This window comes from Sphaerodactylus townsendi, linkage group LG12 (genome assembly GCF_021028975.2).
Source record: "Sphaerodactylus townsendi isolate TG3544 linkage group LG12, MPM_Stown_v2.3, whole genome shotgun sequence".
In the NCBI taxonomy this organism is placed as follows: Eukaryota; Metazoa; Chordata; class Lepidosauria; order Squamata; family Sphaerodactylidae; genus Sphaerodactylus; species Sphaerodactylus townsendi.
Window position 1 is genome coordinate 51097179 of NC_059436.1, and position 14703 is coordinate 51111881.

At 46.7% G+C, this 14703-nt stretch overlaps 1 protein-coding gene across 2 annotated transcripts in view; it reads left to right on the top strand.

Moving 5' to 3' along the window:
* The first annotated feature begins 5127 nt into the window (after positions 1–5127).
* The window catches only part of TBC1D13 (TBC1 domain family member 13), a 34840-nt gene continuing 25264 nt past the window's right edge, over positions 5128–14703 (top strand). For both annotated transcript variants that reach the window (XM_048512740.1, XM_048512741.1), the window contains exons 1-2: positions 5128–5371; positions 13484–13557. In XM_048512740.1, coding sequence (XP_048368697.1) covers positions 5349–5371; positions 13484–13557 — 97 coding nt within the window. In that variant the 5' untranslated portion in view covers positions 5128–5348. The remainder of the gene's footprint in view (positions 5372–13483; positions 13558–14703) is intronic.

Consider the following 14703-nt stretch of genomic DNA (forward strand, 5'->3'; position numbering starts at 1 on the left):
TTCTCACCTTTTATTATTAATTTTTTTGTGCTGACCTTCCAGGGGATGAGTTCTGGAGAACGTGAAAGCAGTTGGTCTCAGTCAAGGGGTATCTACATAACTTTTGTTATTGTTTTCTGTGTATGCAGCTGGAATTGTCTGTTTTATACAGTGTGACGTACTCTGTTATTTCTTTTAATCTGTGGAATTGAATTAACCCGATGATGGCTGTCTAAAGACCTGTGTAAAGATTCTAGGGCAACAGCTTTATACCCTTTGTTTGAGCCTGAGCCTTTTCAAGTGTTATGTATGCCTAAGATCACTAAGACAAGATCACTAAGATCACTAAGAATTGGCCTATCAGTTAATCTCTTTTCTGCAGAGCTGAGGTCGTTTCAAGATCGGCGCTTATCGAGCGGCCTGGGGACGGCAAAAACGCCATTCCCAGGCCGACATTCATTAATAGGGCGCAGCTGTTGCGCAGTCACATTTCCCTCGCGCCGCCCGCCCGTCCCCACGCCGGCGTTTCCCCAGTGCGCTCGGAAGCGCACTTGTTGGGGAAACGCCGGCTGGAAGCCGTTGCTGTGCGAACGGCAGCGGCTTCCCAGCGCTTCCCCCCCCCTTGCTCCCTGCTTACCTTGTCCACTGGAGCAGGCGCGCAGGGCCAGGGGGGCATGTCCCCAGGCCTCGGCGACGCGCTGGAGGCCTGGGGACACGCCGGTCGGCCAGGTGCCGGCGCTCCGCGGGGCCGGCTGCCCGACTCTTTCTAGGACCGTCCGTGCGGACGGTCCTAGCGTCGTCGGGTCGGCGTCGAGTATGCCGACCCGGCCGCTTCCGCATTCGTGCGGAAACGGCCTGAGATTCTTGCAAAGCTGATTGCTTGATTTGGAAGCATTACATTCTGTCTCTCTCTGATAAATAATACTCAAAATAGTCTAATACAAACATCTAAAATGCAAATCAACAGCCAGAAGTTGCTTAAGACTTTACCTGTCAAAAACTTGAAATCTATTTTGTTACATCATATGTACTTATGTAAAAGAAGAGTTTGGGTTTATACCCTGCCAGATAAGAGTCTACTGGCTGCTCATGTGGACGGGTGGGGAATCAAACCTAGTTCTCCCAATTAGAGTTCACTGCTCTTAACTACTGCGCCACACTGGCTCTTATCCCTAACATTTGCAAATAGTCCTGCCCTCCTACAAAATTACTCAGGCAGTATACAAATTAAAAACTGTAAATGTGTAAAGAACAAATGGATGCAAATTACCAACAACAGCACCATATTTAGAGGGTATTGGATGCAACGAGGTGAATTCATTTGTTGTGGTTTTAATGGTTTTAAAGTCTGTTATTGTTATGTATTGTTGAAGGCTTTCATGGCCGGAATTATGTTATTATTATGTCTGTGTTTTCTGTTAGCCATCCTGTGGCCTACTAGACAGGGGCAAAATAGAACTATAAATAATAAGACAAACAAACAAACAAATAAATAAATAAACATTGATCTGACCTGGGGATACACCCAGGAAATTTTCATTGTGTAATTGGGCCCTCGCTAGGTAACTTTGAGGTAGTTCCTCTCTTAGGCTAAGCTACCTGACAAGATTGTTGTGAGAATAAAATGTAGAAGGAAGAACCATGCATACCTAAGAGCATAAGAACATAAGAACAAGCCTGGTGGATCAGACCAGAGTCCATCTAGTCCAGCTCTCTGCTACTCGCAGTGGCCCACCAGGTGCCTTTGGGAGCTCACATGCAGGATGTGAAAGCAATGGCCTTAAGAACATAAGAACAAGCCAGCTGGATCAGACCAGAGTCCATCTAGTCCAGCGCTCTGCTACTCGCAGTGGCCCACCAGGTGCCTTTGGGAGCTCACATGCAGGATGTGAAAGCAATGGCCTTAAGAACATAAGAACAAGCCAGCTGGATCAGACCAGAGTCCATCTAGTCCAGCTCTCTGCTACTCGCAGTGGCCCACCAGGTGCCTTTGGGAGCTCACATGCAGGATGTGAAAGCAATGGCCTTAAGAACATAAGAACAAGCCAGCTGGATCAGACCAGAGTCCATCTAGTCCGGCTCTCAGCTACTCGCAGTGGCCCACCAGGTGCCTTTGGGAGCTCACGTGCAGGATGTGAAAGCAATGGCCTTAAGAACATAAGAACAAGCCAGCTGGATCAGACCAGAGTCCATCTAGTCCAGCTCTCTGCTACTCACAGTGGCCCAACAGGTGCCTTTGGGAGTTCACATCCTTGAGTTCCCTGATGAAAAGGAAACATAAAAATATAATATGGATAACGTTCATATTTCAAGTGCCACAAGTCATGGGTGTATCAGACTAAAATTGTTACCCGCTGCCAGGGTAACAATTAATGCTGCTGAACTGAAGCAGTACCAACGGGGCGGCCGCGAAACCCGGCCCGGCAAGAAGAGAGGGATTCCCAATGGAAATAAGGACAGACACAAGAATCTTGAAGCAGGAACACTTTACTAAAAACGAACACCCCCCAAAGGCACATGCAACACAATTTATAGGGGAAAAATTCAAACCTATAGGGCCATGGTGGCAAACCACGGCCAATTGGCCATGCTGGCAGGGACTGATGGGAATTGTAGTCCATAACATCTGGAGTGCCAAAGGTTCGCCACCACCGCTTATAGGAGGAGGAAAAATAATAAAAAAGTTCAATTTTCTCATTGATGGGAGGCAGATGCAGGGGTGGAGCCGGGGTCATCTCCGCTGTGGGTGATCTCATAGGTGGCCCAAGGCTTGGACCTTATCAGTTTGATCCCATCAGGAAACAAAAGGTGGTAGCCACTGCTAAAGGTGTTCTTCCTGGGTGTGGTTGGTAAAAGCAGTCACAAGTCCTGCACTCTTTTGTGATGTTTCATGAGTCTTTTGTGTTCAAACTGCAGGGCCATTAAAGCGGAGGGTTTAGCTCCATGAGCCAAGCCTGGATGCCCCCATAGTCATGTACACAATGGGGACCTTAAGGAAATTAAAAAAAAAACCCCTAACTACACTACCTAAGTAAATATGGCTAAATAAAATAATAATAAAAGTTAATATAAAATCAATAAAATAAAGGTGTGAAATAAACTCTTCAGGAATGTTGGTTAGCTTGTATTTTGGCCCTATGAATGTTTTGGTACTTTTCTTCAGCTTTATTCGAATTTGTTTTATATTAACAATGCATGGCTTGTACCACGGTCGGCTGCTGGCCTTGTTTTAGCAGAGCAAATCCAGCTTCTGCATCTTCTGCTTCTGTTGGTCGCCTGAGATGTGTTTGCAATTAACAAATGGTTGTCTTCTCGGGATTCTGTAAGTTGCTCTACTGCTTCATTTTGTTCCGATAATATTTGATACTGCTTTCCCCCCCTACTTTTGTTTTCCAGTGACTTATGATTATCAGCACATCTTGTTTTGGTGTGTGTGTGTGTTCTGCTGATTTTGCTGTGGATCTCTGAAGAGGGTGGGTACATTTTAGTCTGGTGTCTGAGCTGTGACCATTCCCTCTTGACCATTCCTATGTTTAGCTTCTTGACGGAGTTTAGACCCTTGGGGATGGGGCGGTCTACAAATCTAAACAATAGATAGATAGATAGATAGACGGACGGACGGACGGACGGACAGAAGATAAGATGATAGATAGATAGATAGATAGATAGATAGATAGATAGGAACATAAGAACAAGCCAGCTGGATCAGACCAGGGTCCATCTAGTGCGGCTCTCAGCTACTCGCAGTGGCCCACCAGGTGCCTTTGGGAGCTCACGTGCAGGATGTGAAAGCAATGGCCTTTAAGAACATAAGCAAGAACAAGCCAGCTGGATCAGACCAGAGTCCATCTAGTCCAGCTCTCTGCTACTCACAGTGGCCCAACAGGTGCCTTTGGGAGTTCACATCCTTGAGTTCCCTGATGAAAAGGAAACATAAAAATATGGCCATGGATAACGCTCATATTTCAAGCGCCACAAGTCGCGGTGGTGAGTCAGACTAAAATTGTTACCCGCTGCCAGGGTAACAATTAATGCTGCTGAACTGAAGCAGTACCAACGGGGCGGCCGCGAAACCCGGCCCGGCAAGAAGAGAGGGATTCCCAATGGAAATAAGGACAGACACAAGAATCTTGAAGCAGGAACACTTTACTAAAAACGAACACCCCCCAAAGGCACATGCAACACAATTTATAGGGGAAAAATTCAAACCTATAGGGCCATGGTGGCAAACCACGGCCAATTGGCCATGCTGGCAGGGACTGATGGGAATTGTAGTCCATAACATCTGGAGTGCCAAAGGTTCGCCACCATGGGCCGATGTGTGTGTGTGTGGGGGGGGGGTGATTTCCCTCCCACATGATGAACTCTGTGCATGCCCAGAGGGCTCTGAGTGCCACCTCTGGCACCCGTGCCACAGCTTCGCTATCACTGTCCTAGAGAGCATGAAATGAACATGTCGGAGAGGGCGGGCGCGTGAGGGACTCTCCTCACAGGCCGAGGCGGGCGGGCCTGCGACTGCCTCAGGCGGCGAAACGTTACCGCTTCCTCCCCCAACCCCCCCTGGAGGCGCCGTCGGCCTCTCCCCGGTCCCCTCAGGGCGGGCCTGGAAGCGCGGCCTGTGAGGCTGTAGGCACAGAAGGAAAAGAGTGAAAGTAAGAAGGAAATAGAAAGTGGTAGAAAGTGAGAGAAAGTGAGAGAAAGAGAAAGAGAAAAAGGAAATTGTCTATTGTCTCTTCCCAGCCGCTATTGTCTCTTCCCACATTCCAAAGAAAAGATACTTTTACTTAGCAATGAGCTGAGAAAGTGTGTGTGTAGAAAAATAACTGACAAAGCAGAATTAAAGCAAAGAAAGAGAGTCAAGCCATGTGAGAAACTATATTCTTAAGAATGCTATTTAACAATGTAGCGCCATGATGGGAATATTGAAACGTCATGAATTGACAGGGTTTGGCTTTGCAACATTTATGATGCATCAGCTGTCTTTATCCTATAAGAACTGTGACTTTTGTATACTCAGGGCGACTCCTCTGATTCCATAACAGACCCTCTGAGGGTTTGGAATAAAAATTATTTATTTAATTAGCCCTTGTCGGCTCAAGCTTATTAGCTAACTATTAGTAAACACGTTACTCTGTGGTAACAAGGCCAGGCCAGGCCAGGCCAGGCAGCCGGGCTCCTCCTCCTCCTCCTCCTCCCGCTTTATCTCACTGATCGACTCCCTTCAGCCAGGCAGGGTTTCCGCCCGCGGCCCTATTCGAGGGCTCCTGTCGGGCTGGGCGCCGCCAGGGGAGGAGGAGGAGGAGGAGGAAGAAGAAGAAGAAGAGGCGGCCGCTCCTGCCTCAGGAGGAGGAGGAGGAGGAGGATCCATCATGTCGAGTCTCCACAAGAGCAGGTGGGGCGGGCGAGGAAGGGGCGAAGGGTTTGTTGGGGTCCCCCCCCCACACAGCCCCTTCCCTTTATGGCGGGGGGAGGGGGCGTCCAGGGGGGGGGGGAAATAGGCCCTTCTTTCTCACGAGGAGTCCCACCCTGTTTTCTGGAGAAAACAAGACCCCCCCCCCCGCTATGTTTCTTCTCCTTTTTATGGAGGGTTTTTTTTTCTTTCCTGGCATTTCTCCCTCCTTCCTTCGTGGGCCCCGATCCTCCCCCCCCCCCTCGGCTGCTTCTCGTTTCCCTTTGAAAATCGATTTGCTTCTGACCCTGAAGCCCCCCCCCTTTTTTTTTTTATTTAACAGCTTCCCCTGTCCTTGATTCTCTTTACTCTGCTGCTCCTCTCCCTGGCTGATTCCGCATGGGCCAACAACAGCAGTGCGAAAACGGCGTGAAAACGGTGTAACAGGGGTTTGAACTGGTGTAAAAGGGTTTACGCTGTTTTCACACTGTTTTTGGCCCATGTGGGATCAGCCCCTGCTTCCCTTCATTCTTTCCCTCTCGCTGTGTCCCTTAACTCTTTCCCTTCCTCTATATCAGGGGTAGGGAACCTGCGGCTCTCAAGATGTTCAGGAACTACAATTCCCATCAGCCTCTGTCAGCATGGCCAATTGGCCATGCTGGTAGGGGCTGATGGGAATTGTAGTTCCTGAACATCTGGAGAGCCACAGGTTCCCTACCCCTGCTCTATATCCATTCACTGTTTTCTTCTTCATATTTGCACCCTCACTTCTATTACCCCCCCCCCCGAGCCCTTCGGGGGTAGGGTGGTCTATCAAATTGAATTAATAATAATAATAATAATAATAATAATAATAATAATAATAATACCATTGCAACGATTGCAATGAATGGTAGCTTCTGCCAACCGCAACTTTCCCATTTAAAAATGGTTTTCATTGCTGATCTGGTTTCATCCCTCCTCCCCCGCACCCCATCTACTTTCTGCCCTCTGTTTTTGTACCTGCAGCTCCGCCTCCCCCACATTTTCATGTGAAGGGGCACTTGTTTTCTGTGTGTGGGGGGGTCCTCCTTAAGAGGAAGGTAAAAAGATCTCATCATCAAATGAAACTTCGGATCACCCCCAACTAGGACACTCTATATCAATCTATCTTTCGCAGGATATAAGGTTGCCAGTTCTGGGTTGGGGAATTACTGGAGATTTGGAGGTAAATTCCGGGGGGTTGGGGAGGAGAGCGATCTCAGTGGGGTACAATGGCATGGAATCCACCCTCCAGTGCACCCGTTTTCTGGTGGGGTTTTGATCCCTGTAGTCTGCAGATCAGTTGTAATTCCCAGGGATTTCCTCAGCTGGAAGCGGGCAACTCTAGCAAAACTCTAGTAAAATATGATGAAAGCCCCCCACACACACACAATTGGCCATGCTGGAAGGGGCTGATGGGAATTGTAGTCCATAACATCTGGAGTGCCAAAGGTTCGCCACCAATCCTTTTTGTCCCACTTCTCTATTTGAGAGGGTTTCTCTTGATTTGAATGAGCTTTTCATAATGGCCTTTTCTCTCATTATGGAGTGCACAGGTTGAGTTTGGAGTCCCCAACCTGTGTCCAATATTGAGAGCCCCCATGTATCTCCGAGGCTGCAGTTCCCTTGGCTGCAGTGCCCAGTGTGGTTTGTACATGCTGAAGGAGGGACTTCAGTCTTCTGGCCCTGCACCATTTTTCATCCCAACCCGTAGTGGTCCGGGGGGGGGGGGGGGGGGGGGCGTTGTTTGGTCACTTGCGATAACTCACACAGGCGCTGAAAAATTTTCCCAACCGGCTAAACAACACCAGGATAATTTCTGGTCAGGAAATGGTGTGGCAAATGCAGGACCCTCTTCTGCAGTGGCGTAGGAGCAGCAGTGGCGTAGGAGGTTAAGAGCTCGTGTATCTAATCTGGAGGAACCGGGTTTGATTCCCAGCTCTGCCACCTGAGCTGTGGAGGCTTATCTGGGGAATTCAGATTAGCCTGTACACTCCAAAACACACCAGCTGGGTGACCTTGGGCTAGTCACAGCTTCTGGGAGCTCCCTCAGCCCCACCTACCTCACAGGGTGTTTGTTGTGAGGGGGGAAGGGCAAGGAGATTGTCAGCCCCTTTGAGTCTCCTGCAGGAGAGAAAGGGGGGATATAAATCCAAACTCTTCCTCTCCTCCTCCTCCCCCTTCTTCTTCTTCTTCGGTACTTCAGTTGTGATTCGAATGGGCACCGCGTGCAAGGAAATTGAGCAGTACCCATCTTGGATCTTGTAAGGTTTGGGAGAACAGTTTGAGTATAAAAATGTTCCAAGTCGCATGTGATTGTTACACAGGACATAAAGTGGGGACCATCCTGGGTCCTCTGTAATATGTGAAGAGGTGTGTGTGGGGTGGGGGGATTGAATCTGTTTTGCTTAGACTCTAGCCACATTCTAGACAGCAAAATATTCTCCCTCTTTTATCACACAGGAAATCTCTGTACATAGGCAGCCCCCCTCCCCCCAATTGTTTTTAACTGCTTTCTGAATAAAACAGTTTCCCTGTTCTGTAACTCCTCCCATAAACTTGTGACTCTTTGCAAAAGCATGATTAAATCTCTCCTTTCTTGCCCCATCGTGAAACTGGTGGAAGTTTGCACAAGTGGACACGCACTCCTGTACATTGCTGAGCCTCTTTTTGGCCACTCACCAGTGTTAAACCACACAGTGGTGGCGAATTGGCCATGCTGGCAAGGGCTGATGGGAATTGTAGTCCATGAACATCTGGAGTGACATAGGTTCGCCACCATGGTCCTAAGGTCTGAGGAGTCTCTTCTACTTCTTTCCCCGTTCCCTTCCATAACAAAGGTTAAAGCAAAAGTTGAGGGGCACAAGTGACAAACCCCCAATTCTCTTGCAAAGTCTAAAGGGATTATCATACATCTAACAGCACTGGTTTGGTCCCTTTCCCTCACCTGTTTTCACATCTGTATCACACCCGTCCTGCATCTAGCTCGTGATGGTGGGCATCAGCGTTCTCCCGGGCTATCCTGGTGATATCTGTGAGGTAGTTGAATGGAACGATTGTGATGGGTCCAGGATCCAGTCAGCTCTGAGGCTGATGAGTCCAGCGAGTTTTGAGATTGAGTAGGGATTTTGAACCCTGGTCCCTCTGATCATGATTGAACATGTCACCTGCGACAATGACTGTATTGCTCTTTGCTACAGGAGATAAACCAATTTGGGACTCTTTGGTTGACTGTCAGGTCCAGGATTTTCTCTCTCACTGCTGGTGCTGAAGTAACCTAACAAATCATGAAAGATAGCTTTATCACCAGTTGCTGCTCATGTTAGTGGTCACTGTGCTGCTTTTGAATACATTTGAACTGCGCATGGAGTTGTTTTAGACTGGACCGCTTGCATTTTTTGGCATAGGAGGTTAAGAGCTCATGTATCTAATCTGGAGGAACCGGGTTTGATTCCCCGCTCTGCCACCTGAGCTGTGGTGGCTTATCAGGGGAATTCAGATTAGCCTGTGCACTCCCACACATACCAGCTGGGTGACCTTGGGCTAGTCACAACTTCTGAAGCTCTCTCAGCCCCACCTACCTCACAGGGTGTTTGTTGTGAGGGGGGAAGGGCAAGGAAATTGTAAGCCCCTTTGAGTCTCCTGCAGGAGAGAAAGGGGGGATATAAATCCAAACTCTTCTTCTTTTGTCTCTCTTGTTTGTTTATTATATTTGTATGGCGCCCTTCCCCTTGCGTGCTCTGGGCGGCTTCCAACAGATAAAATGCAATAAATAACAAAAATTAAAAACTATTAAACATCCTAGCCCTAAAGTAGATGGCGACTAAAATCTCAACTTATTAGGATCTGCTCTCATAGCATAACTGTGCGGGGGAGAGGGCAGGAGAGAGAGAGAGGTTAAAATTGGTGGGAATCGTTGTTAAACCGCTGCTGCCTCTGAGCATAGAAAAACAGCTCCCTCTTTCCAGCCCTGCAGAACTGCATCAAGTCCCACAGGGTCTGGGACTCATCAGACAGATCATTCCATCAGGCTGGGGCCAGGGCTGAGATCTCCCTGGCCCTGGTTGAAGCCAACCAGACCTCTTTTGGGCCAGAGACCACCAGCAGACTGTTATTCACTTATAGGTTATTTCTCTGTATGCTTGTGTAGAGTGAGGCTAACACTTCAGGCATCTGACAAAATGCCAACACAGAACTGATTTGCTGGCTGGCCCCTGGTGAACCTTAACCTTTAGTTTTATAACCTGTTCCCATAAAACTGTTTCATCCACAGACAGCTCTCCCTGCAGATTTCTAAAATAGCTATTTGTGTTTCTCCCTCCCCCCCCCCCCTTATTCTACAATGCCATTTGCTAGTCTGTTGAACTGTAACTTTTTAACCTTCTCTGTGCTTACTATTACTGACTAGAAGTGTGTCTGGGGTTGAAATCCCCTTTTAGTTTCTACACTGTAGGAAGATTCCAGGGGGAGAGAACTGTTGGTATCATGCAGCAAAAATTCCGGCAGTGTATTTAGCATGCCCCTGTCGGCTGGAGTTGATGTTATTGTTGAAGGTTTGTTAGCGACTTCCGTATCTAAAATGTTGTGGAACGGAGGAAACAACAGAAGGAGGGGGAATCTCTCCTCAAATTCCAATGAACCTTCCTTCCTGTTCTATGAAGACATGCTTTCTCCACGGCAACTGATTGACCACTGTGTGAAGCAGTATGTTGGACTACATGGACTGTGGGTCCGATCCAGCAGATTTCACTCATGATTTTAGGTGCTGAATTTGCTGGTGCTGAAACACTTTGGAGATGCTTCCCAGTGTTTGATAAGAGCTCAGAGCGTTTCTGGTGCTAAATGCTGCGCTAAGCAAATTCAGTGTGACTACCCAGAGAAAACAAAGGTCACGGTGGGTAACCATGTTAGTCTGGGAGAGCCAGCGTGGTATAGCGGTTAAGAGCAGTGCACTCTAAACTGGAGAACTGGGTTTGATTTCCTGGTCTTCCATGTGAGTGGTGGTTTCTTATCTGGTAAACTGGGTTTGTTTCTCTGCTCCTATACATGGTGGGTTCTTATCTGGTAAACTGGGTTTTTTTCTCTGCTCCTATACATGGTGGGTTCTTGTCTGGTAAACTGGGTTTGTTTCTCTGCTCTTATACATGGTGGGTTCTTATCTGGTAAACTGGGTTTGTTTCTCTGCTCCTATACATGGTAGGAGTTCTTATCTGGTAAACTGGGTTTTTTTCTCTGCTCCTATACATGGTGGGTTGCTTGCCCGAGTAAACTTCGGGTTTTGTTTCTCCGTTCTTTCCTATACATGGTGGGTTCTTATCTGGTAAACTGGGTTTGTTTCTCTGCTCTTATACATGGTGGGTTCTTATCTGGTAAACTGGGTTTGTTTCTCTGCTCCTATACATGGTGGGTTCTTATCTGGTAAACTGGGTTTTTTTCTCTGCTCCTATACATGGTGGGTTCTTGTCTGGTAAACTGGGTTTGTTTCTCTGCTCTTATACATGGTGGGTTCTTATCTGGTAAACTGGGTTTGTTTCTCTGCTCTTATACATGGTGGGTTCTTATCTGGTAAACTGGGTTTGTTTCTCTGCTCCTATACATGGTGGGTTCTTGTCTGGTAAACTGGGTTTGTTTCTCTCTTGCCATGGTGGACCTCTGGTAAAACTTTGGAACACATAGTGGAGTTCTTATCTAGTAAGCTTTGGAACGTTTCTCTGCTCTTATACATGGTGGGTTCTTATCTGGTAAACTGGGTTTGTTTCTCTGCTCTTATACATGGTGGGTTCTTATCTGGTAAACTGGGTTTGTTTCTCTGCTCTTATACATGGTGGGTTCTTATCTGGTAAACTGGGTTTGTTTCTCTGCTCCTATACATGGTGGGTTCTTATCTGGTAAACTGGGTTTGTTTCTCTGCTCCTGTACATGAAACCTGCTGGGTTCTCTTGTGCCAGCCCTTGCAAGGTGTCTGTTGTGGGGAGAGGAAGGGTTTGCACTTTAAGACTTCTTACAGGAGAGAAAAGCAGGGTATGGATCCAAACTCTTCTCTCTGTAGCTGCAGAAAAGAGCAAGAGTCTGATGGCACCTTAAAGACTAACAACATTTCTAGTAAAGTTTAATCTCCCTTCTTCAGATAAGACAGAGTGTGAATCTACCTATTTTTAAGCAGAGAAGAGTGAATTCAGACATCCAATAGCAATAGCACATAAATGTCAATAGCAGAAGTCTGTTTCACACAGAAATAGTCTTTCCTCTGCGATACACCTCTGAAGATGCCAGCCACAGATGCAGGCAAAACATTAGGAACAAGATCCACCAGACCACGGCCACACAGCCCAGAAAACCCACCAGAACCAGTTGAATCCGGCTGTGAAAGCCTTCGACAATACAATAGCAGGCATGTTTGGGTTAGGTGTGATATGCAAAGGGATGGTAGGCATGGAGAAATCAGCATTGCTAATGAGGGGAATCCTAAGTCTCCATTCAGTTCAGGATTCTGCAATCTTGTAATTCTGCAATCTGCAGGCTTGTAATTCTGCAACCTGTCTTTCTAATCTCCCTTTGTAATCCCTTTGTAAGAGAACTGCTATTCTTGAAAGGTTAACTCTCCCCCCCACCCCCCCGGCTTTTTTTAATGTTTTGGTTCTTGATGTCAGACTTGTGTCCATTAAATTTTTGTTGTAGGGACTGGCCTTTGTGTCCAGTGGAAGGGCGTTGCTGACATGTGATGGTATGAATCACATTAGAACAGGGGTCTGCAACCTGCGGCTCTCCAGATGTTCATGGACTACAATTCCCATCAGCTGCATCAGGCTGATGGGATTTGTAGTCCATGAACCTCTGGAGAGCTGCAGGTTGCAGACCCCTGCATTAGAAGATGAGCAGGAGTGTGAGCCTGAGATAGTATGGCTGGGGCCAGGGAAGATGTTGCAAGGATCTATAAAGAGCAAAGGTGGCACCTTGGTGTCATGAGTAGCCCCTGTTTCACCTTCTGCTCAGGACCTGGGCACCTGTTTCTGTTCAGAACCCCACCCCCTTTCCTTTTCTCAAACCCATTATCAGCTTGTTTGCTACCTGCTATTTCAGTTCTCTCAGTAGTGTGGAATGTAAGTTGTTTTGACCTTAGCTGGGGAAGGCGGTTTCTCCTTCCAGCAGACCGTGGGACTGGAGGGGTGCCATCCCCCCTTGGAAATTGGTCAGTGGGGTGAGGTGACAGGATGTAGAGGTGACATGGGGTGAGTGCAATATTGGCTATGCTTAGTTCTGGCTTAGTTCTGTCAATAGAAGTCTAAATGCTAATTTCCTGATGCTGTTTCATAATAAAGAAATCAACTGGTACCAGAGTCTTTTATTGAACAGTCCAGGGTGTGATGCCTGGTTTGTTGGTACCAAACTCCGCATGAGGTCCATGTACAAAAGAGGACAAGTGGTAGTTGCTCGTGGGTCAGGCTTCCCTCAGCTCCTTGTTCATATATGTTGCTACAATTACTCTTCAGTGATTCCATGACGGAGGAGGAATTGCTGCATTTCATGAGAACTAAATCTCTCTCTTGGTCCCAAAGCAAGGGGTCATTGCAGACTTCTTCTCCTAAATCCTTTCAGATGGGTGTTTCACCCCCTTGTTAGTCTTCAAGAAAATTAAGAAAGATCTGGTGAGAACTTGAGATGTTGAAGCTGACCTTGTACTTGTGTCTATTTCATTTTTTCATTTCATAACCTTTATTGGCATAAGGCTTGTGTCTATTTGTTCCCGTGGTCTGCCTAGTACTTGCCTTTGTTCTGATCAAAGCCCTGATATGAGCTACATGTTTACAATAAGTTTGACTCTGTTTCGAATGTCCTTGATGGTGTGTGTAAGTGGGAGGGATTAATCTTTGAGCACCATCCAAGTCTGGGTTTTATCCTGGGAAGATAGGTAGACATGAAAGAAGGCTTACGTGTTTTTTGCCAAAAGCATAAACATGCCGAATAATGGTGACTGGTAATTTAAAGCTTCCAGTGAAGAATGTTGTTGGATTTTTTTGCCCAAATGTTCACCTATTGACTTGGCAATTCATGCTTCTGTTCTTTACATTTTTATTTGTGATCCCTTTCCTGTAGGATTGCAGAATTTCAGGAGATCCTTCGTGAGCCCAAGATTGTGCTTCAGAAGCTCCGCAAACTATGCTTTAGCGGTAAGTGACTTTGGCAAATTCTTGTTCTTCCGGGCAGCGGCACAGCTCAGGTTTCAGTGCTTGCTCTAAGGCTGGGTTGATCACTTGCCAGGAGATATGAGTTGCAACTGTTTTATCTTCACAAAGATGAATAATTTAATCAGAACGAAACAGCTTTTCTGGGGAAGCTAGCATTTCACCAACCCCCCAAAAAAGCCCCAACCTCTCAAAGGTTTGGAGATAAGTAACTGTAGTTTGCCTTGGCCAATACAGATGTGGGTGAGATGCATTGGCATGTATAGAAAACAGTTATCTGATGGCTTTACAGTTATCTGATGGCAGGTCTTTTTTTCCCCTCTGAAAAGGCCCTTTGCCCACCACTGTGGGTTTCTCCCCTCTCCAGAATATACAAAACATATGCGAGATAATTGGCCTGACTTATTCTTTAGAAACACAGTAATGTAAGAGCTAAAAGGGCACCCCAAGAGCATGCAGCTAATTGTAAGATCAGCAAGCAGGAGTGTTGTGTCAGACAAACTGCTTAAATAAATAAATGAATAGGGTGTGCCTGGCATCCATTAAAAAGGTGAATCTGGGACATCTGTGTAGCAGCATGCCACAATCGATGCCAGGGAGAGTGACTATTTGCATTGTTTCCATTGCCAAACCTGATTAGTGGGAAAGATTCACCTGGTGAAATGTGGGCATCTGATTCTATTGTTCCTTAGAAGACATTATTTCAATAACCAGGGAATTGGTGTCTGTACCCTTATTATTTCTCCCCCCACCCCCGCCCCTCATTTACTCTGCAAAGATAAAACACCAATCTGTTCTCAAGCCTTTACTTAATCTGAATAATACATTTTGAGAAGGGAATTATAGGCTGACTAAATACTTTGCTCGCCTTGCTGTAAAAACTATTGCAAGTAGTAAATATTTCGATATTGACCTTATGAATAACTGTTTCACTTACTTCCCCCACCTCCAGCACACACATGTAGAAGAGTGTTAATAGGGAATCTTGAACTAATCTGTGCAGGGTGCCAGCATTCCCCAGAGGCCGTCCTTGCTATCACCGAGTTACTACTTCTATAAATATTTAACCCCCAAACTTATAAGCGTAAGGCCTTACACCAAATTTAATCTCTGTTTCTCATGGTTCTTTGC